The following is a 21,391-nucleotide window of genomic DNA, read 5'->3' as shown; positions in this document are numbered from 1 at the left end:
TGTGGTTTATCAGCCATGTAAACACAGACTCTTTGGAAGCAACACATACATTAGAGACCCAGGATGAACTTGTAGGCTCCTACAAAAACCCTCCTAAGTAGGACTCAATGGGTCAGTAAATGGTCCTGGCGAGACTTTTACCCATCAATACCTTAGAAATTTGAATTAGAACAGGTGTTCTACCTGTTCTGAATTTTACATCTTGGAATTGAATATATTATAATGTTGCTGAAATTGATGGGGTCTCAGTTCCCAGAAGATATTCTTTACTAGACTATTTTTCATTAATATGAATATTTCACAGTTTGCTATAAGAGCTGGTAACTACTAGTCCTGCAAGTTTAAGAACCACTGATTGCAAAGGGGATGTACTCAGTTGGCTGGGGTAATGAGATCATTTAAAGGGCCTTCCTCTCTTTGTTTGGTCTAGTTTTGAGCCTCCTACCAGTCCATAGGTCAAGTCAATGTCCTCCTCCTGCTGTTTGCAGTCATAAAGCCTGTGTCATCTGCTCAGAGGCTCTGTTTAATTTGTTTTATAGCTCTCTCCTCTTCAGGAGAAAGACTAGTTTGCAAATCAGTCTTGGTAAGGCAGTTGTTAGGAGCTGAAGCCTACTAAGTAGTCATTAGGGACTATGCAAAGCATTTTACACAAATCACCCCAGCCACCAGCTTTGGCTGAGCTGGAACTAGCTCAAAGGCTGGCCCAGGAGGGTGGAGCTGGGGACAGAAGAGATGAGGTGGAAACAGGTCCTGGGATTTTATATACAGAGTATCCAGGGTGGAAAAAGCCACTGAGTTACAATCAGATTCTTCTCCCACAGAAAGAGTAAGTAAAAAATCTGAGTAAAAAAAAAATACTGTCTCTGGCCTCCAGGTTTCCCTTTTAGTAGCTGAAAGAGGAAGGGTCTAAAGCAGAAAGAAGCGAAATAGCCCTTGTGCCCATGAGTCCCAGATGCTCTGAAGCTGGGCCCATGGAGCCAGGCAGGCCCTGGGAACTGGAAGAACTAGAGTGGTAACTTACATTCCTGAGACAGTGCTGGGAGAAAGGGTCAAGAACCCCACTGTCCTTAAGCCGCCATTAACCCAGATATCTTACAAAAAGTCCCCATCTTGATGCTACAGTTAAAATACGTTACTGCTAGAGTCAGGGTGCTCACTTCCATCGTTTTCCCTATTCACAGGTAACAGGTGCAGATCACACGCCTTTGCTGTCAGCAGCACACATTCACCGCCCCATCTTTCCTTGCCGCCACACCTTCCTCGGAGCCCTGCCATAGTCATTGGCAGGGCTGCTGTGTCAAAACACTACAGACCCTGTAGCTTCAGCGACTGAAGTTTACAGTCTCACAGCTCTGCAGATAGCAAGTCTGAGGTCAAAGTGTAGACAGGGCGGATTCCTTCTGAGCACTTTGAGGGACAGCTGCTCTTTGCTTGTCCTTTGGTTTTGCGACTTTCCTGGCAGCCTTTGGCATGAGACTGCATTGCCCAGTCTCTACCCGCACAAGGAAGGATTTTTTTTCCTGTGCATAGCTGTCTTTGTATCCAATCTCTCCCTTTTCACAAGGTCACTGGTCATGTTGGGTTGAACACCCACTCCAGTATGACCTCATCTTATTATATCTGCCGTAGTCCTGTAGCTACGTAAGGTCACATTCTGAGGTCCGGAGGTTGGGACTTTGATGTTTGAACTTCAGGGAGACATGATTTGCCCATGTCACTATCGTTCTGGCCCTCAGCCCTTCCCATGGTCCCCAGTGTCGGCCTTGTAGTCAAGTCTTGTCCGCTGGCTTGCTCCATGGACTGTAACCTTTATCAGGGGATTTTTGCTCGCCAGCTATTCATAGCGGCCCCATGCTCTTGCCTGACCTTTCCATCCCAGCGGTTTCTGCCAGAATAGGGACGCTTGTATGGGTAGGTCAAGATTGTCTCCTCGCAAGACCCTGCACAATTGAGCATTTGCCGATGGCATAAAAGAGCACGCACACAGATAAATAGCAGCAATGATAAAGAGAAAATGTCCGCGGCTCTGCCCCAGAGTAGATTGTGTGTGGGATGTGGGACTCTTACTTCCTGGCTTTGTGTTTCCATCAGCTGACTGCCCGGCTGGTTGTACCACACTGCACACCAGACTAAAGCTCTCACGCTGCCTTCCAGGGTCAACTCGGGCCTCCTGTCTGTGCCTCATCTCTGTTGGCTTCTGATCCAGATGGCAGATCCGAGCACAGCTGTCCCCTCCCCGCCCCTTGCTGTGACGGTCTCATGTTCCCCAAGCTCCTCTTTTGCTTCAGGGTGTCTTCTCCCTGGACTTCTCTTCTGGCTTTTCCGTGGCCTTGATAGACTTGCTGCTCTCCTCACCCAACACCCTTGCTCACCTCTGCCGCTGTCACCTCAACCCTGACTTGTTCTCTGGACATCAGAACCATCTTCGCTCCTTCAGCTGCGTGCCCACTGTGACCTCTGCGATTCCGGTGATACATTTCAGGTTCCTAAAAGTCATTTTTAAGGTCACATTACTACAAAATCCCACATTACTCAAGACCAACCCCGACAAAGGAGCATTGTCTCCATTGACTGTTTTGTGTGGTGATAAGTCACCCCCCAAACTCCGACATGGGGGTCTTATTTTTCCCTTGGCTCCATTGTGAATTCAGAGTTGCATCTAGGTGTCACGTGCATGCACGGCTGTAGTTGTGAGAGCAGGACGCGTGTGGTAGAGCCCTTTTAAAGCCTTGAAGAACATCGGTGCATTTTAACCACATCTGTGAGCTCAAGCTAGCAGTCCGTCCCTTTGTCTTTGCTGCTGGTATCTGTCGGGATCCTCCAGTCCTCCATCTTTTCCTCTTAATCTGTTGGGCTTGAATACACCCTGTGTATTGTTGGGGTCCCTCTATGCTTCGCTTCCACACCATGACCAGTCTAGATGCAGGAGGACTCCCCAAAGACCCTCTGGACATCTCTTTCTATTACACAGACAATTTCCAGTCCCGAACACCCTCCTCCCAAAGCAGTGGCATTGAGCGCTGTCAGGTGTCAAAACTTGTGCTGAAAACAAATGCCAAATTCCAGAAATTTTTCTCTTTGTAAATACCTAATTAAATTTTTTTTTTTTTTGGTTTTTCGAGACAGGGTTTCTCTGCAGCTTTAGAGCCTGTCCTGGAGCTAGCTCTTGTAGACCAGGCTGGTCTCGAACTCACAGAGATCCGTCTGCCTCTGCCTCCCAAGTGCTGGGATTAAAGGCCTGCGCCACCACCGCCCGACTTAATACCTAATAAATTTAAATATTTAGCTTTAACTATTACTACCAACCAGTCAAATAATACCACAGATGCACAGTAGGAAACTGGGTAAATCAACTCACTGGGAGTCGTTCAGCGAGTGGGAAGACACCATTCAGAGTTGTTGTGGTTTAGAAGGGAGTGTGCAGTCTGACCTCCTTAGGTATGCGTGTTGAAACTCACATGCTTACCAACATACCAGTAAACGTACTGGGTAGCCGGCAGCTCCACCCACCCACCAGCAGAAGAATGAGATTCTGCATGGGTCTCTGATGGTGTTTTTTTGACTTCTCTACAACAAGCAGATGTGACATTTAAAATTGTTTTAAGTGTTTTCAGCAAAAATCATGTAAACTAGCTTTTTCTAAACACCGTGTCTGTTTCGGTCCCTTGTAGCCTACAGTGATTTAGGGTACTACATCATCAACAAGCTACATCATGTGGACGAGTCTGTGGGGAGCAAAACACGAAGAGCCTTCCTATATCTCGCTGCCTTCCCTTTTATGGACGCTATGGTAAGCAGAGAAACCGTGTACTTTCCTTTTTCTTAATGGCTAAATATGTTCATCATAGAGTTTGCTGTTTTAGGCATTTTATATGTGTCTGGTTCAGTGGCAGAAGAGCATTCGTGTTTCTGTGCAACCCAGCACCTTTATGTCGCATATTATAGCTGTTCCCATTAAACAGGAATTCCACCTCGCCACACCTTCTCGCAGAAACCCTGTGCTACCTCCCATGTCTATGAATGGGACTATATTAAGACCCCACACACGGGGACCCACACTGTGTTCATTCTCTTAGGAGTGGCTGATTTTATTATAGATAGCATCAGTGTTCTCTTTGTGCTACAGAAATTGTCAGGATTTCATCCCTTTATGAAACGGAATGATATTTCCTTGTCTAGATAAAATTCATTTTGCCTATGTGTTCATTTATATCCTTCTCCATGTTGGCTCCCGTGAGTAAAGCCATGGGCATGAGTGTACAAATATCTTTCTGAGTCCCTACTTTCAGGTCTTTGGGGTACACGTCCAGAAGTGAGATTTTTAGATTGTCTGGTGCTTACAAATTTTTTGAATTTTTTGAGGGACCATCGAGCTCAATCCCACGGCAGCTGACCATTTTCACCTAGAGTGCAGGTGGGTTCCAACGGACCCTTGAGCTTTAACCAGCGTCTCATCAATTTATCATAATTATATATCTCTGCCACAAGGCCTAGCAGGTGGCAAGAGAGCACAATTGGAAGTTTTGATTCAGTTGTTTGTTCTGGTTGGTTCAGTAGCAGACGAGGCTAGCTTTCTCATACACTGGCTGCCCGTGTGATGCGAACCTGCGGGTTTCACAACATTGCTTCTCCTGAACCTTCTGGTGAGCTGTCATTACTTAGTTACCTGGTTTACGACATAAAGAAAGAGCTGCCATGAATCCTATGTCAATGGCCGTGAAGGGAAGGCTTTGTTCTTCTCTCTTAGCAATAGCTATACAGAGACAATACAAAATTAATATTTAATACCTAGCAATAAATTCTTCCATTGGCTCCTCTGTAAATTACCGTCGGTGGGAAAATAGGGTCGCCTGTGACCACCTGCGCCTGGATTTTCCTTTTATGACTTTGGCCAGCTGTGCTGCCTCTGGTAGCTGATGCAGGTGAACCCAAGGGTAGTTCACAGGGGCCATGCGGTCCCCACTTCCCATACTTTTACACCAGGAACCCGGTGCATGCAGGTGGCTTCATCAGAGATCAGAATCAAGTCTTGATGCTGAAAGAGTTAAGGCTGAACTGGACAGACTGAACCTATGATGTCACTCTGTCCACCCGGTGAACTGGAAGTGGGGATCTAAACAGAGAGCTGTAATTATACAGTGAATTCTGGGAACTCATGACTTTCATAGAAGGAGTCGCAGACTCTTAGATGCTCTGCCTTCTGTCCTTGCCAGCTGCTTTTCTTCGCCACAATACCATTTTTAAAGCTCAGTACAGGTTGAGTTTCCCTCATCCCAAATCCCAGATGCTAACTTCTCAAAACCTAAAGCTTGCTGAGTGGCACCACATGTGGGAAACCGTACATTCATGTGTGAGACTCTAATTCACGTGTGAAAGTCTTTTAAATGCTGTATAAATTTAAATGCTGTCAGACTCTTTGTATAAGAAATAAAAATTTTGTGTTTAGATCTTGGTCTCAACTCCTGGTTATCTGTCTATCTGTCTGTCTGTCTGTCTATCTATATCTGTTTATTTATGTATTATTTATGTATATGTATACACACACACACGAGAAACAAAGTCTGGAAGAATTTAAAATCTGTGACAACTCTAGTCCCAAGTGATCTGGAGAGCCACCAAGCACAATATTGGAGTATTGTCTTGATGACTTTCTACTTCATGTTTTACTAATAAATTCTTCTGAAGACCCCAGCAGAACAATGAGATACTGCTAATGAAAGACAGAATGCTGAGCATTTGTAAAAAGCAGTCATCTCACCTCTGCACAAATCTGCACATGTGAGCATGCACACGTGTGTACCTGCAGCACCGTCCTTACAGTTTGGTTGGGGAGATAATTGTTAGAAGTCAAGAAGTCCCCCCACCCCCATGGCATTAAGACAACAAGGCCACCTACGAGGTGTTATTCACAAATGTTATCTACGTGTCTTTTAGACATTTGACACCTTGGGACTCCCGAGCCAGGGAAGGAAGTAGATGAAGCCGCTGTGTTACAAGCTCTTGTCCCAGACCCAATGACTTGCCATCACATTCAGCTCAGACGTCAAGTCGTTTCTCTCTGTTCTAGTTCACTCTCTGCTGCTGGGATTAAGACCATGGCTGGAAGCTGGGGGAGGAAAGGGTTTGTTTCCTCTGACAGCTGCCAATTGCAGTTCACTGCTGAGGAAGCCAAGGCAGGAACTGGAGGCAGGAACCAAGCAAGCAGAGACCACGCAGGAACACTGCTTATTGCGCTACTTCCTAAGGCTTGTTCAGCCTGCTTTCTTGTACAGCCTAGGCCTACTGGCCAAGGAGTGGCTCTGTCCGTAGTGGCTGAGCCTTTCCATATCAACTTTCAATCATAAAGCTCCCCCCAGACTTGGCCTGCATTCCATTCTGTTAGCGGCATTATCACAGTTGAGGTCTCCTCTTCTGTGATGACCCTAGCTTGTGTCAAGCTGACAAAAATCTAACCAATACAATCTGTTAGTCCAAATTGGCCATTAAGGTAAGATGTGAAGTTCTTACCCAGATCCTGCTGAGAGCATCGATCTCCACACCTGCTACCCACTGAGATCAGGCTTGCTAGCTCCCGTTTTATGACTTTCTTCAGCCTCCCTCAAACACACAAAGCCAAGTTCAGATCCTGGAGTCAGTAGCGCCACATAGTTGATGTCAGTCTCTCAGAACCACCTTAGAACCCTTGCTCTAATGTGCTTTCTGGAAGGACAAGCGTTTTGGGGGGTCACGACTCCGGGAGATCTTGTGTCTCCACTCTTGGTGGCTTTTCGGCTCCCAGCCATGGAGACCAACCCACCCGTTTGGTTTACCTCCTGGTCAGTGCTACTGACTGAATGTGCACAGTCACTCATTCCACTCAGAACCCAGCGTGGAGCTGGCTGGCCACTGGATGAAGTTGCTTTTACCGGTGAAAGGCTAATCAAACCGCTGCTATGATTTTTGGAGCATATTTTAGGACTACCTACTAAGCCATAAGGTAAGACACACCATAATCCCAGCTGTGCCTCTCACTGAAAATTCTGTTCTTTCCGGCAGGCCTGGACCCATGCTGGCATTCTCTTAAAACACAAATACAGTTTCCTGGTGGGCTGCGCCTCCATCTCAGATGTCATAGCTCAGGTAACAGTGGTCCGTGTGTCTGTCACAGCTCCTTGGAGTGGCTGTCTGGCGAATGACTGGATAGAACCGAGATGTCGAAACCGCATTTACAGTGTGTGGGGGTGGTGCCTCCCAGTGTGCAGCTCCCATCAGATGTGGCTTCTGATAGTGGTTGGATGAGTGAGGAAACATAGCATCCTGTAATCAAAGTCCAATCTTGTACAGTTTCGCTAGGATGAGGGTGGTACAGCTTTAAAGGAAGTGCCTGGGAATTGAACCATTGTCTTTAAAGTGTGTGAGTGTGAAGTGATTAGTAAGGGCGCTGGCAAGGCCGCACAGTCGATGAAGTGCCAGCTATGCAAACATGAGGACCAGAGGGCAGTGCCCAGCACTGGGTGAGGTGTGATAGTGTTTGTCTGTAACCCCGGCCCTGGGGAGGGGGGACAGCAGGATCCAGGAGCTTGCTGGCCAGCCAGTCTATGAAGCAGCAAGCTCCAGGTTCAGTACAGGTTCTCTGGCCTCCACATGTGCATACACATGTGTAACTCACACACACACAACAATAACAGAGTAACACCGAGTATGTTTAGGGCCAGTCATGTATGGTCCCTTTGCCCTTGCCCTTGCCCTTGCCTGCATGCTCTTTATGGGATAGAATGCAATCTCTCACTGGGTTCCTGAATCAGCACTTGGCACTCATGGAATTATTCTTTTTTTCCTTCTTCTTTATAACTTTATTTCTTTTTAAAATTTTTTTATTTAAAAGTTTTTTTAATTTTGCATGCCAACCACAGTTTCCCCTCCCTCCTATCCTCCCGCTCCCCCCCCCCACCTTCCCGCCACCAAAAAAACTTGATTTCTTATTATGAGTGAGGCACCTGTACTAGGCATTGCTCAGTCATTTCTCCTCCTCCTGCCTGTGCCTACTTCCGGGAATTGAACTCAGGCCGCCAGACTTGAGCAGCACGCACTTCATCTGCTGAGCCATCTTACCAACCAGGGTTTTTTGTTCTTGTTGCTTTGGTTTCTGTTATTTATTTATTTATTTATTTATTTATTTATTTATTTTTGGTTTTTTTCCAGACAGGGTTTCTCTGTAGTTTTTTTAGAGCCTGTCCTGGAGCTAGCTCTTGTAGACCAGGCTGTCCTCAAACTCACAGAGATCCGCCTGCCTCTGCCTCCCGAGTGCTGGGATTAAAGGCATGCGCCACCACCGCCCAGCTTGTTTATTTATTTCTTATGAGATCTCTCTCTCTCCCTCTCTCTCTCTCCCTCTCTCTCCCTCTCTCTCCCTTCCCCCCCTCTCTCTCTCTCGCCCAGGCTGACTTTGAACACTCTGGTCCTCCTGCCTCCAACTCCAAAGCCCTGGGATTATTTTTAAACATGGCTTCTTGTGTGGGTGCAATGTTCTGTCCCTCACACATCATCCCCACTGTCTTACTTAGGGTTACCATTGCTGTGGTTAAACACCACAACCAAAGCAAATTGGGGAGGGAAGGGCTTTCTTGGCTTACACTTCTACATCTTAGACCTTCATTAAAGGAAGTCAGGACAGGAACTCAAAGAGGGCAGGAATCTGGAGGCAGGAAGTGATGCAGAGGCCATGGCAGAGTGTGCTTACTGCTTTCTTATAGAACCCAGAACCACCAGCCCAGGGAGGTATCACCCACAATGGGCCAATGGGCTGTGCCTTAACCCGCCAATCACTAATTAAAATGTCTTATTGGCTTGCATACAGCCTGATCTTATGGAGGCATTTTCTTAATTGAGGTTCCCTCCTCTTGGTTGAGTTTAGCGTGTGTCAAGTTGCCATAAAACTGGCCAGCACGCCTACATTTTAAAATGAAAGAGGAAATTGGTTCCTCTGTCTGACCACAGTGTCTGAGAGGACGGCTTTGGCTTCCCTTCGTTCTCAGGGCTGGCACGAGCCCTGGCCCGCCTTGCCTCTTTTTTTCTTCCCTTCAAGGATAGGACAGAGAAGGTTTCTGGGGAAGAATATGTAGTCCCTACAATGTGTCAGTCTGAGCAGGGCTCAGCCATGCAAGTGGGCTGGGGTTTGAGAAGAATGGTTTTTCAGTTCCACCTCTAGTCGGCGCCTCCGTTTTTCTTGATTGTACATCCTCATCTATAAACCATGGCTTGGAAATAATCTACAGTTAAACTGTTAGGTTTACCTCCCTGAAGACCGAGAATTAAATTTCCAAATTAATTGCATTTATTCCATGGGAAAGTAATTGAAAATAACTCTTGCTAACATGTATGCATGTGCCCGAGTGCCAGCTAGCATCATCCTTTGATCTAGCTTGTTAATTTTCCTGTACAGCTATTAGAGCTCTGTCCCAGCGTTACCTTCAGCATCCTCTGAGAGCTGGATTAAGCTGCCTGGTTCATTCGCTGTTTAATTTGAAGTGAAAGGAAACATCTCGCCTTTCAAACAGCAGCAGCAGCAGTTCAGGGGGAGTTTGCGGATGTATGCTATTACAAAGACAAAAGACAAAAGCAAGCCGAGAGGGAGGAGGTGGCGTTTAGCTCTGCCCAGGATAAACGTAGTCCGCATCTAGGGACAGAAAGGAAAAAACAAAACAAACCGCGCTTATGGAAAATACTTTGCCATACGCCCACGGCCATTTTCCTCCTTCATTTTCAACCCGATCCTGGTCCCTGCTTAGTGGAATAAATAGATCTGGTTGGGAGAAGCAAGGGAAGCTGAGTTCAGGTGCCTTCTGCCCCCGGGCTGTTCCCGGTCTAGAAGTTATTTTAGACCTTGTTGTATGAGTTCCTGTCACAGTTTAGTTGGAGTGATAAACACCATTTCCATCTGCAACTCTTCTGTCATAGCCCCACTTCCCTAACCACCACTCCCCCTCCCACCCCACTTCATTCTCATTGCCTGAAAGCACCCAGGACACCTAATCTGATCATTTGTCACTAGGTCCCGTGCAGAGCACTTGGAACTATCTACCTTGCCATTTGTCAGTGCAGAAACATTACTATCAGCTCCAAAGGGAGAAGAGATAAAGCTGAACATGGGCACCCAGGTCCCAGGAATACAGTTACCTCAGATTCCAATGCTGGTGTGGTAATAGTTTGAAGAAATTTTTATACTAACAGAACAAAGAAAATCATCACTCAAGACACTTTTAAAAGTGCATTGGCGGAAACGGTAGGCCGGTTACAGCAAGGCAAAGCGGAGATCTGCAGCTCCAAACTGCCTAGCCCACAGACTGGTGGGAACTGGGGCTTTTGTTCACACAGTCCAAAAGGCTCACCTGCTAGTCTCAGGATGTCGGTTCAGACAGCGGTGGACAAGGAATGGCTATTTGCAAGGCTAGAGGGAGCCCAGGGTAAATTGTAACTAGGCCTTGGAGCTGCAACATTCCAGCGTCTCCAGGGCCACTGCCGTTCGAATCTCCCAATCAGCCTTGCCACAGGTTCAATGGACGGTGCAGCTCTTTCCAGGAGCTTTCATGGCCCGAGTAAATGAGTGAGACAAACATCGGTGACAATGGCTAGTAATGCTGAGTTCTAGCAGCAGCTCCACTTAAAAACATGGCCCGGAGTTTCTCGGTTTCATACATCAGCACAAGCTGAGGCATGTGACCTGTTCTCCTCCTCCATATTGAACTGTACTTTCAATTGTCCCAGTCGGACTTTCTGAAATGCTATTGGTTTGACTTATTCCACGATCATCCAGACTTTCTTTGCTTGCTCAGCATCAAACTGAGAATTCCCCTGACGCAGTTTGTCCTTCCTGGTCCCTCCCAGACCCTGCCGTCTGCTGAAACCTACCCATCCTTGACTTCAGGGGTCAGCTGGGAACCCTCTCTGCATTATGGCTTTTTTTCACCTCAGCCTTTGGCAAGACCCTAGCCTTAACTGACCCTTGTTGCAGCTGCCTCACCTGCCCCCAGCAGCAAATGCTTCTGCAGGAACTGCAAGTCACCTCAGCTGCTGCGGGAGGTCACTGTCCCGTCACACTTCCCAGGAGATGACCTCGGTTCCCACTTCACAGAGAAAAGCGAAGCAACCACATTCTTGTCCCGTGGCCACCATCCTGTGAGCTGAGCTTGCAGCCTCCACGTTCCCTCACTCGGAGAGGCGATATCTCTCTTTCAGGGCCACCTCCTCTACCTGTACCCCAGGTCCCGATCTGGCTTGCTTTCTCGGGAGCCTTATTAATTAGTTTTTAGTGACCCTTCGGTCTCCGTGGGTGAGTGTCTGGGCATGCGCACGTCCTCACATAGATAGAAAACACGGGGGCCGCAGGCAGCCTTCTTTGGCTCCTCCTCTATCTTGCCAGCTACCGCTGACAAGTTTCTCTGTATTACTTCTCGGTCACACTTCTCAGAAGGACAGTTGCCACTCGCTGCCGCCTGTTTTCCTACTTCCTTTTCCGTGTGTTCCCTGCATCGATCTGGTTTCCCCTCTGTCAGTTCTTCTAGCTGCTTCTTACTAAGAACCCTGTGCCCTTATACCCAGGAGCAGTTCCCATTGGCTCGTAAGCAGCTCAGCAGCTCTCTCTGTAGACTCCTCTTTCTCTAGGAAACACTCCTCCTGCTGGCCTCTGTCCGCGAGGACTCCAACTCATGCCAACTCATGATGGTTTGGGATGTGGTTTGCTCGCCCTTCCATGCCCTGATTTCACGTTCAGGAGGTGTGAGCCTGACATCATTGAGGGCTGCCCCTGGAAGGGTGGTGGGATTCCAGTTTCTCTGGAATCCTTTCCTTTCACACGCATTCCCACCATGGCCATCAGCCATGAAGCCACACAGCCAAGGTTGGTGGAGGGATCCCACCAAGGCCTGCACCATGCTACTCCAGTATGCCTAGCCTTTAAGTCTGCATGAAATAGGCCCTCTTATAATAACAAGAAGACAAACTCATATTGTCTCCTAGGTGTATAGCATCTACAACATGACTGTGATTCCCCCATTAAATATCCGTAGCCTCCCTTCTTAGATCCTTCTTAGAGATCCAGGAAGAGCTACTATCGGGCCCCTGTGACTCCACTCAGGTCTTTGAGAGATACTCAGAACCTGAACTGAAGATCTTCTGCAGCGAGCTCTTTGCTGAGTAAATCGGAAAGTGCAATCATCTGGTTAGAAACTTAGGAGCCACCTGGGAGCGTGTCCCTTTGTCACGAAGGGTTATACTCTAATCCTAGCATCGCTTCCCCTTGCTGTGCCCCTCTCTGCTGCTGCCACTTGTTCTGATGGAACCACCCCTTCCTACCCACAGTGCTGAACAGCCTCCTCACCCACCCCCACCCAGCTGCCCTGGCTCTCTCCTGTTCCTGTTGCTGCCACGGTTGGTTATCCTATCCATTGAACTCCTGACCACCTCAGCCTCTGATTAAAGGCATACCTGAAACTCTCACTCCTAATGCTGGCCAAGGAAGGGCTGCAGGCCACAAATCCTACTGCCTGTCAAGCCCCAGCACAGCTCTCTTCCCACCTTGCTCTCTGGTCCACAGTCCACCAACCACAGATCCAACTTGGAAGAATACCCTGCCTCAGTTTCCCTCCTCCTTTCTGCTCCTCCCACGTCTGTTCAGTCTCAGCTCAGCTCAGGCAGAGCCCAGCAGAGATGCCTCCCTGCCTCCCGCGGCTACTCTGCATGACAGACAGTGGGTGCTCACTGGCCCATTGTTTGATTAGTGTATCTGTCCCCTCCACTAGAATGTCAGCCCTCGAGAGGTCAGTCTGGGACTGTCTCTATCCCTGAGTACCAGGGAACATTCTTTCTCTGGGAACGCCCTCGTCACTGACACAGCAGGTGCCTTTCAAATAGAATCTGACATGCTTTTGGTGGCCGTGACAGACTCAGAATTGTGATTCTGGACTGGAAGGCAAAGTGCACAAGTATTACTTTGAGTTGGTAAGTGATGTGGTGTGCTGTGAAGACATAAGGCCGGTGGCCAGTGCTGGGCCACATGCGTCAGTTGGTTAGAATTTCAGGGGGAGACTGACAGCATCTCCACCTTGGCCTTGGGGTTTCCCCTACCAAGCCCACACACCCGTCACCCTTCTGTTGTGTGGGTGCTATCTTCTCACCCCTCCCTACTCTTTGGTATGTGTCTTCCCTCTCCTCGTTCAGGTCCTCCTCCACGGTCCTGCTCCTCAGGCTTCCGTCTTGCAGAACTGTCTTGACAGCTTAGGAATTACAGGACACCCCGATCCTCCTGTTTTCACATGTTATGCATCCAGGTTTCAGACTCTACATACCAGCATTCTGGTTTACAGTGAAGATGGCAAAAATGGGAAGCTTGCCACGGCTGTGCCGCTCTACGCCTGCATAAAAGGGTATCCTAGGAGCTCTGACCCATTAGCTGAGTATGGGTATCGTGTCCACAGCCTCAAAGGCCCAAGCTTCTGGCCCATTCACTGTGTCCTAGCATGGCTTCTTCCTGCCAGCCTTCATACCTTTCAGTTCACTGCCTTTGGTTCAGGTGGAAGCCACATGGGGACAGATGTGGGCATCCTTACTCCTGTTACTGTCCAGAGTGTCCTCCTGGCATGACAAATATGTGTGAGACCGAGTGAATGAGATAGAGTGAGCACGTCCCCAGCTTGTGTCTACTTGAGTTGCCTGCATTCTCGGCTGCTGGCTCATAGCCACACATCCGTGTAGTGCCTCTGTCCCCTGTGCCCTAAGGACCCAATGGTGAGGTTGGCCACATTCCTGGCGGCTGCAGGATGAGGAGGTTAATACATCATAAACTCTGCTTTCGAGACTGAGCCATCCGAGAGGGATTAGCACTTCATCGTGGCTTCAGTCTCTCCTGACTATGGTCACTTCTACCCAACCACACAGCCCATATCCAGCCTCTAAATACACCACTGTGGTTTGGAGCGTCGGTTTCGCGGACGGTAAACATGAAGCCTGCTACTTCCACGTATAAGACATCCGGGTCTCTAACTTCAGTAAACAAATGGGCACAGCAGTCACGTTGTAGTTAATATTCGAATACATGTCCAAGCTTAGAGAATTCCATCATCATTTCTAGTGGTGTTTGGAGCAGCATTTTCAGTGAATTTTAGCCTGTCAATGTCCCGCCCTGTACATCATTGCTGCCACAGCCTTTTCCTCTGGTATGGAATAAGCCTCCAGTAGCCACGAGTGAGGCAGCCAAGAGGCCAAAGTTTCTAGGTATTTCTACTTGGCCATTTTATCCTTAAGAGAGTCTCGGTGGTGGAGCTAGCAAAATCACGGCTGTGGTTCATAGCTGTGATCCTCCAGTGAACCCCAGGCATCTGCATCTGGGTCCCAGGAGGTCAGGCTAGAGTCTGCTGGGCTCAGGAGGGCGGCCAGGCCGCTCGGATGGGCCCCGCCTTCGGCTGACCTGGCCTGTTTTCCCTCCCTCCCGCAGGTTGTTTTCGTAGCCATCCTGCTTCACAGCCACCTGGAGTGCCGGGAGCCGCTGCTCATCCCCATCCTGTCTCTGTACATGGGTGCGCTCGTGCGCTGTACCACACTGTGCCTGGGCTACTACCGGAACATCCATGACATCATCCCCGACAGGAGCGGCCCAGAGCTGGGGGTGCGTGCACCGGTTGACTTTTTCAAATGTTAACACACGCTCGTTGTACAGACTAACAGAACGTACCGTCCGGTTTTCACACATGTGCCATTGTTGGTCATACTTGTCCATCTTGATTCTTCTCTCTCCCCAACCCCCCCCCCCCGCCCCGGGGCGGTCTTTACCTGCTCAACCACAGTCTGTCCAAGACCCAGGGAATGTGAAATGAGAACTCAGTGTGCTAAGCCCAAAGGCCAAGCATTTAGGGCTTTTCTGAGGGTAGGCCATCAGAGAAATCATGAACACTAAAGCTGAAGATGATCTTAGTAGAAGTGACCATTCAGCCTCCTCCTGGCCAAATGAGGAGACTGTGTGTCGTGTCAAGTCATGGGTAACACAGCCCATGACCTCCTTGTATTCTTATTCCATGGTAACCTCTTTCATGGTCCAGAAAGTTTTTGGATCTATGGAACCTATATGTCCATGCTTCATTGTCTTTAACATGATAGCACAGCCCCAGGCTCTGTTTCTATTCTCTGCACTGGCTAGTCCCAGTATCTTAATCCGGCTCCTTCTAGGGACTCAGCAGAGCTTTAGGTACAATAGCGTGATATGGAAAACCAATGTAGAAGCAACAATTAGAAAACAAAACAGAACAGAACACTAGGTGAGTCCAAAACAGCATCTCTACTGCAAGGAATCCAGAGGCCTCCAGTTTTGGTCATGTGGTGTAGGAAGCCTCCATGGAGAACGTTGTGTTTGTCTTGGGCTTTAGGCGTCAAGTAAGAATCCAGTAAGAGTAGAACAGCCAACCTGTCACAGGAGGCCAAGGTATTCTGTTCATCTCGTTAAGAACAGGATTGGGTTTGTGTGCATGATTGCTTCTCTTCATGTGCAGTAGGCATCATTTCTCTCGCTATAAGGCAGACAGAAGTGACCATGTCTAACCCTGACCACACTCCACCCCCAGTCCCCAGATTAACCACACAATGCTTTGATCATGTCATGACAGTAATTCTGTGGATCACGTACCTCATCCCAGGTCAAGCTACCATTGACACCCTGCCTAGTTATTTGCACTTGGCCACCACAATTACCTTGATATGACCAACCTCTCTCTCAATGCTCAGCCTCCAGCAGAGGGAAAGAAATCAAAATGCCTGAGATGGTCCCATGATGTAACGCTTAACCCTCTTAAGAAACAAAACCAAAATTGCGTAACAGGAGCCATGCTTGGAAGGCAGCGCACAGCTTGGCCGTAGATGTCCTAGACATGTCTAGCCCCTTACTGTGCTTCTGTTTCACCTACGGCTCTGCTCAGTGTGTGTGATTCCTGTGAAGGCCTTGAAGGTGGGAATCTCTGCCGCTGAGCTAAATAGTCCTGCCTTATATATATTGACTGATTCCAAAGTAGATTATAATAGCGTTCTGTTGCTCAGAGTTAACTCCTACTGACATGGCTTGTCGCCAGTCACTGTGATGACATAAACAGAGACTCATTTGAAACCTGCCTCTCGGGTCCTGGGAGGACCTCGTGTGGAGGCTGGCTCCGCATATGGGAAACAGTAGTTGGAATCTATCGAGCTTCAGTATGTACTTTGATTTCTCAGTAGCTTGCCAGCTGTCTGAATTAATTTCTAATACGACTGTACACTTAATTTTAATTAAGCTTGGCGTGTCTACAGAGGCTTTTCTATATGTTGTTATTCAGCATAATGAAGTACTGTTGATTGGCATAAGGAGCCAAGCTTTGATTTTAGGCTATGTTCCGGTCTACTTCCGGAACCGACTGAGCTTTGACCTCTGTTTCTCCTCCCAGGGCGATGCAACCATAAGGAAGATGCTGAGCTTTTGGTGGCCTCTGGCTCTGATCCTGGCCACACAGCGAATCAGTCGGCCCATTGTCAACCTCTTTGTGTCCCGGGACCTCGGCGGCAGCTCTGCTGCTACAGAGGTAGGACAGTTTGTGGGCATGCGGGCACACGCTGAGGGATGGAAATGATTCAGATTTATTTCCACATCACCTCCAGAGCCCAAGCGGTTCTAAAATGCTAAATTTCATGAGACAGTGACAAAGGAAGCCATGGCTGGGTGACTTTTGAAATTTCACATTTCTGAGGCTTATGGAAAACATCTGCGTCATCCTTCTTACCACACGAGGAACTAAGGCATAGGAGAGAAAGGCACAGGCAGAACCTGCTAGAAGCTGGGATAGTGAGACTCTTCTAGCTTTCTGACCTCCTTGCCAAGGTCCTCCATTTCTCTATAGTGTCGTCGTGTAGCTTCTTTCCTGTTGTTGCAAAGGATCATGGGACATGCCTTGTAGGAGCTCCGGCATTGCCCAGAGCCTCTGTGGTGACCCCGCCTAGCCTCATCTCCCCTGTGCCAGTGTCGCACACATGCCATGCCATCTGTGGCCTCTTTGGCAATAAGCCCTCCTCCCTATGAGGGTCTCCTGTGTGCTCACTCAGAGCTGCAGAAATGCATGTGGAAACTGGCTGCCATGTCACAGAAAGGCTTGACTCATCCGTCCTTCTCTTGAGCTGGGGGTGAACAGAGTGACTTCATCTGTTTCCTCCTCCATCGCCTTCTGGAGAATTAATTCTGTTGCCGGCACCACTGGTCCTTCAGGAAGGCTGGTGAGTTCTCGTAAAGGCCTCCTGTTTATACCTGGCATTGCACGCGCTGTCAGCAGCTCCCTGGCCCAGAGCACCCTGCCAGTTTCCATGGCTTAGCAAGAGCTCCTACTGGCTGGGGAAGACGCCTATAAATCAAAAGCAAAATGCTTTCTCTGGCCCCCGAGTGTCCCTGGATTTTGGTATCCGAGTCACAGATGCCATCTGGGGCGGCTGTTATAGGACAGCAGCTTTGTCAGTCAAATACTGATTTTCCAGGTATGGAACCCCTGTTGCTTATGTGCTAGAATTCCACCTCCCCATAAATTAAACAAAAGACGGCAGATTTTGTATTAGGAAGTTCCAAGTTGCCAGCCACGGCATAGAAGCTCCACTCCTGGGAAATAAAGCCAGTGGTATCTAGATGGTGTGCTTATGTCTCAAGCATTTGTATGCATTTGACTCATTTTCCATCAGCCCTGTGTGATTAACGTTACCAGTGCCGTTTCTGTGGAGAAGCAGAGATGGGAGTCTCAACAGCGAGAGCGTTCCCATCTCACACAGGAAGAGGGAAGGTTGGCTAGGTCTGCCTAATCATGATGCTCTTTTATTCTATGCCACACCACACCACACCACGCCATGCCACACTGTACCAAACCAGGTTTTCTCACATAACTGTGGACGGCATCTTTCCCTTTTGTGCTGGGCACAGTTGCTCTGTCCGTGGAAACAAATGAAGCCAGACTTCCTCTCTCACCAGTGGGTTAAAACATTAATTGCCAGAGTGTGGCCATCGATGCCAAATTTTCTTTTTTCTCCCTTTCATTCATGCAAGAAAAGAAAACGCTTTTCGTGGAAACCTGTCAGGAGTCTTTCCTGTATGGGATATTTATTGGTTTTGCTAAATTAAAATTTTGAGTTGGGCCCCAGGGACTGAGTGGCTTGAAATGGGCTGAGGTGGAAAGACAAACGGGTCCACCACCCTGTCCACCACCCTGAGGGACAGCAGGCAGGCGGAGAAGTGCGGCTGACCTGAGACTCTGCTCCTAGGGTTGCTTTGGGACCCATATTGGGCTTGAGGGACTAGCTCAGTGTGGACCAGAGTCCGGATTACCAGCATCTGTCTGCGACCCAGAGCACGGCAAGGTGAGATGCAGGTGCTCTGAGAAGACTGGCTAGGCTAACTGGATGAATGAGCTCTAGGTTCACGGGAGAGACTCTCCCTCAATATGTAAGGTGGAGAGCAACTGAGGAAGATACGCAGTGTCATACACTCATGCCACACATGTAACACATATGTGTGAACAAACGTGCATACGATGCACACACACAAAACACCACAGGAGATTGTGATTGACTCGGGAGCTTAGTTAGGCCCAATGGAAAGAGCCAAGATCCTGGAGCCTGAGGAAACTGGATTGAGATATTGGCATTTTGCAGGGGATCTTGCCTGATCCTCATTCGGTTCATCCTTACTCTGTTTGAGACCATCTTGTGGTTAGTGACTACACGGACAGATGTGCCATTAGCCTTATCACCTGGCCCCGCAGATCCCGGAGGGCTTCCTGCTGATGCCCACACTAACAGCATCCACTCTTCTCTTGCAGGCAGTGGCAATTCTGACAGCTACCTACCCCGTGGGTCACATGCCATATGGCTGGTTGACAGAAATCCGTGCTGTCTATCCTGCTTTTGACAAGGTGAGCCTTCTGTGGCATGGTGTCAGAAACACGCTTCTCAACATTGCCACTTGATGGACAGGGGTCTCTGTGGAGAAACCCTGGACCTTTACCTCCGAGAATAGCAGAGGAAAGTGAAGCTTGCCTTAGTGCAAATTCTGTGGTGCTTTTCCAAATTGCTATTCCTGTGGTCACATTGTTCCTCGTGCATGAGTATTTTCAGTCAATAACCCCTACCCCAAGTTAGGTTGATGGGCTTTGTTCCTGTGATTATTGTTGTCTAGTCGATGCCGTGCCTTGTGGGTTTTGCAGCAGATGCCCAGGCTCTGGGGTATGAGGCTAGGGCTTGAGCCCACAGGTTCGTGGCTGCTGTTCTGTGGCAGGTAGATAGGCACAGACGGTATCTGTGTGGCAAGATTCATTTCCTGTCTGTTTAGAGGTTTCCTTTTAAGGTGTATGTATGTATTTGTGTGTGTGTGTGTGTGTGTGTGTGTGTACACTGTATGAGTTTTATGTGCACGAGATGCATGTAGGTGACCTCAGAGGCCAGAGGACATCTCATCCCCTGGAATTGGAATTATAGGTGATTGTGACCCACCCAGTGAGGGTGCTGGGAGCCATCTCTCCAGCTCCATACCAGCCGCTCTGCCCTCCTGCAACGACTGGCCCCTCAAAGGGAGGCCTCTAACCCTGTTGACCTCATCTTTGGCTTGTGGGAACTGTCTTGCCTGTCATTTAGTAAATGTCTGTTTCACCACACCTCTCTTGTTTAAACCTACAGCCCTTTGCTCGGAAGCAAATAGCTAGCAAGGCATACTGTTCATGTATAAAGGCATGTCATGTTCTAAGAGAAAAATGGAAGAGGGACGAAGAGCCTGCCACTCACTATGGGTTTTGCCTTCGTGTTTCCTAGCAGTGGCTCAGGGCTGCTGCTGCCCCTATTTTCTGTTATCCAAGGGGAGCCCAGTGAGTTTGGGGATAAAAGCCCAGGGCCAGGGTCTTCCACCGCTCAAAAATGGTCAGCTGAGCTCTGGTTCTTAACTGTCTCTATACCGGCTCCCTCACTCCAGCTTCCTGTGGGCACAAAAGCCCCATGAAGTCACGCAAACATGGCCAGGCTTGTTTAAAACTTTCCCATTTCAATCAGCATCCCAGCTCTGCAAGGTCTCCTGTCGATTAGGAAGGCCAGACTAGTAGAATATAGGTTCCAGGAGAGGTAGGTACCCAACTCCTTCCACCCCACGTCACTCCCTAAGCCCAGGGTATTCCCCAAGTCTAGACAAAGTCCACCCCCCTACACACACACACACACACACACACACACACACACACACACACTGTTCTCACCTCCCATGACAGCATTCTTCCATACTGCCAGCCTCCTGCTAGTCTTCCATTTCCCTTCCCCTCCTTTCTCGGGTGCACACACTCATCATGCAGTCTGCCTTTCCTCTCAACTGCAGGGGTCCCTCCCCGGTACCCTGGCACGCGGTGGGCTAGTGACTGTGCTGGTGTGGCCCTCACTTAGCAGTCCATTGGTTCCCACCCATCACCAGTTACAGGCATTTGGATGCAGCACCAGCCTGGAGAGTTTCTCCTGGGTAGTATTTTTGGTTGATTCTCAGACAGACCCCTGAGACTGCACAAGTTCTGGGCCGCTTTAAGAGAGAGGCCTTCTGTTTAGTGAGTTGATGCCAGCTATACATAGAATCACTGCTTTCATTTCAAGGAAGGCGTGTAGCGAGTCCTAGAAAACCAGCACAGATGTCGGTCTTTAGTTTTCCCTTTGGTGAGTAAGATTATACAATACGTCTGAAGACAAAGGCGGGTGCTGAAATGGGTGAGCTCTTGGCTGGACTGTCCCATCTGGAATTGGTTTTCCCTACCTTATAATAATAACACTTAACAATCCCACGCTGTGTGTCTTCAGCAGGAGCACCCAAGGGAAACATTATTTTAAAACTCTTAATCACAGACTTTAGAAGCTAAGAGAGTTTCTGTTTAATGAGCCTACCTCTGGCCAGAACCTGGAGTTGCTTGGGATCCTTTTCAAACCTCCCATTGTTTCCACACATTCCATTGAGTAATCCCAAGCCTTGTTTGGGAATGCCATTTGGCCAACAAAATCTTAGACCCCTCCCCACCTTGAGTGGGCTTCCAGCATTCCCTGCCTTCACTGGTGGCGTCTTGGACCTCTTTGTGGGTTCTAGAAAAAGAGCTTTAACATTGTAGCACTTCTGGCTAAATATAAACCTTATGGGCAGATTTTCTGTTTAGGTTGTTGTCTGTCAGAGAGCTCACCCGGCAAGGAAGATGGAACTGTTTCTCTAATGCTGGTGGGCCAGTTCATTTCAACCGTACCTACAGAGGGGTGTGGGTGTGTGTCCGCGCGCGCGCGTGCGCTTTCTTACAGTGCCCTGCAGGAGTCCTCACACTGGCCATCAGCATGGGCTAAGCGTGTTTGGGTGCAGTTACCTGAT

The 21,391-nt window shown here is 48.6% G+C and overlaps 1 protein-coding gene across 1 annotated transcript in view; it reads left to right on the top strand.

Moving 5' to 3' along the window:
- Ankh (ANKH inorganic pyrophosphate transport regulator) overlaps window positions 1-21,391 on the top strand; it is a 137,344-nt gene that overhangs the window by 91,607 nt on the left and 24,346 nt on the right. Inside the window, exons 3-7 of the mRNA XM_038323387.1 lie at window positions 3,672-3,790; window positions 7,036-7,119; window positions 14,468-14,638; window positions 16,437-16,571; window positions 18,840-18,932. Of these exons, the coding sequence (XP_038179315.1) occupies window positions 3,672-3,790; window positions 7,036-7,119; window positions 14,468-14,638; window positions 16,437-16,571; window positions 18,840-18,932 (602 nt within the window). The remainder of the gene's footprint in view (window positions 1-3,671; window positions 3,791-7,035; window positions 7,120-14,467; window positions 14,639-16,436; window positions 16,572-18,839; window positions 18,933-21,391) is intronic.

Source organism: Arvicola amphibius, chromosome 3 (genome assembly GCF_903992535.2).
Source record: "Arvicola amphibius chromosome 3, mArvAmp1.2, whole genome shotgun sequence".
NCBI lineage: Eukaryota > Metazoa > Chordata > Mammalia > Rodentia > Cricetidae > Arvicola > Arvicola amphibius.
The sequence above is the reverse complement of the archived record's forward strand: the minus strand, read 5'-3'. Positions and strand labels throughout refer to the sequence as shown.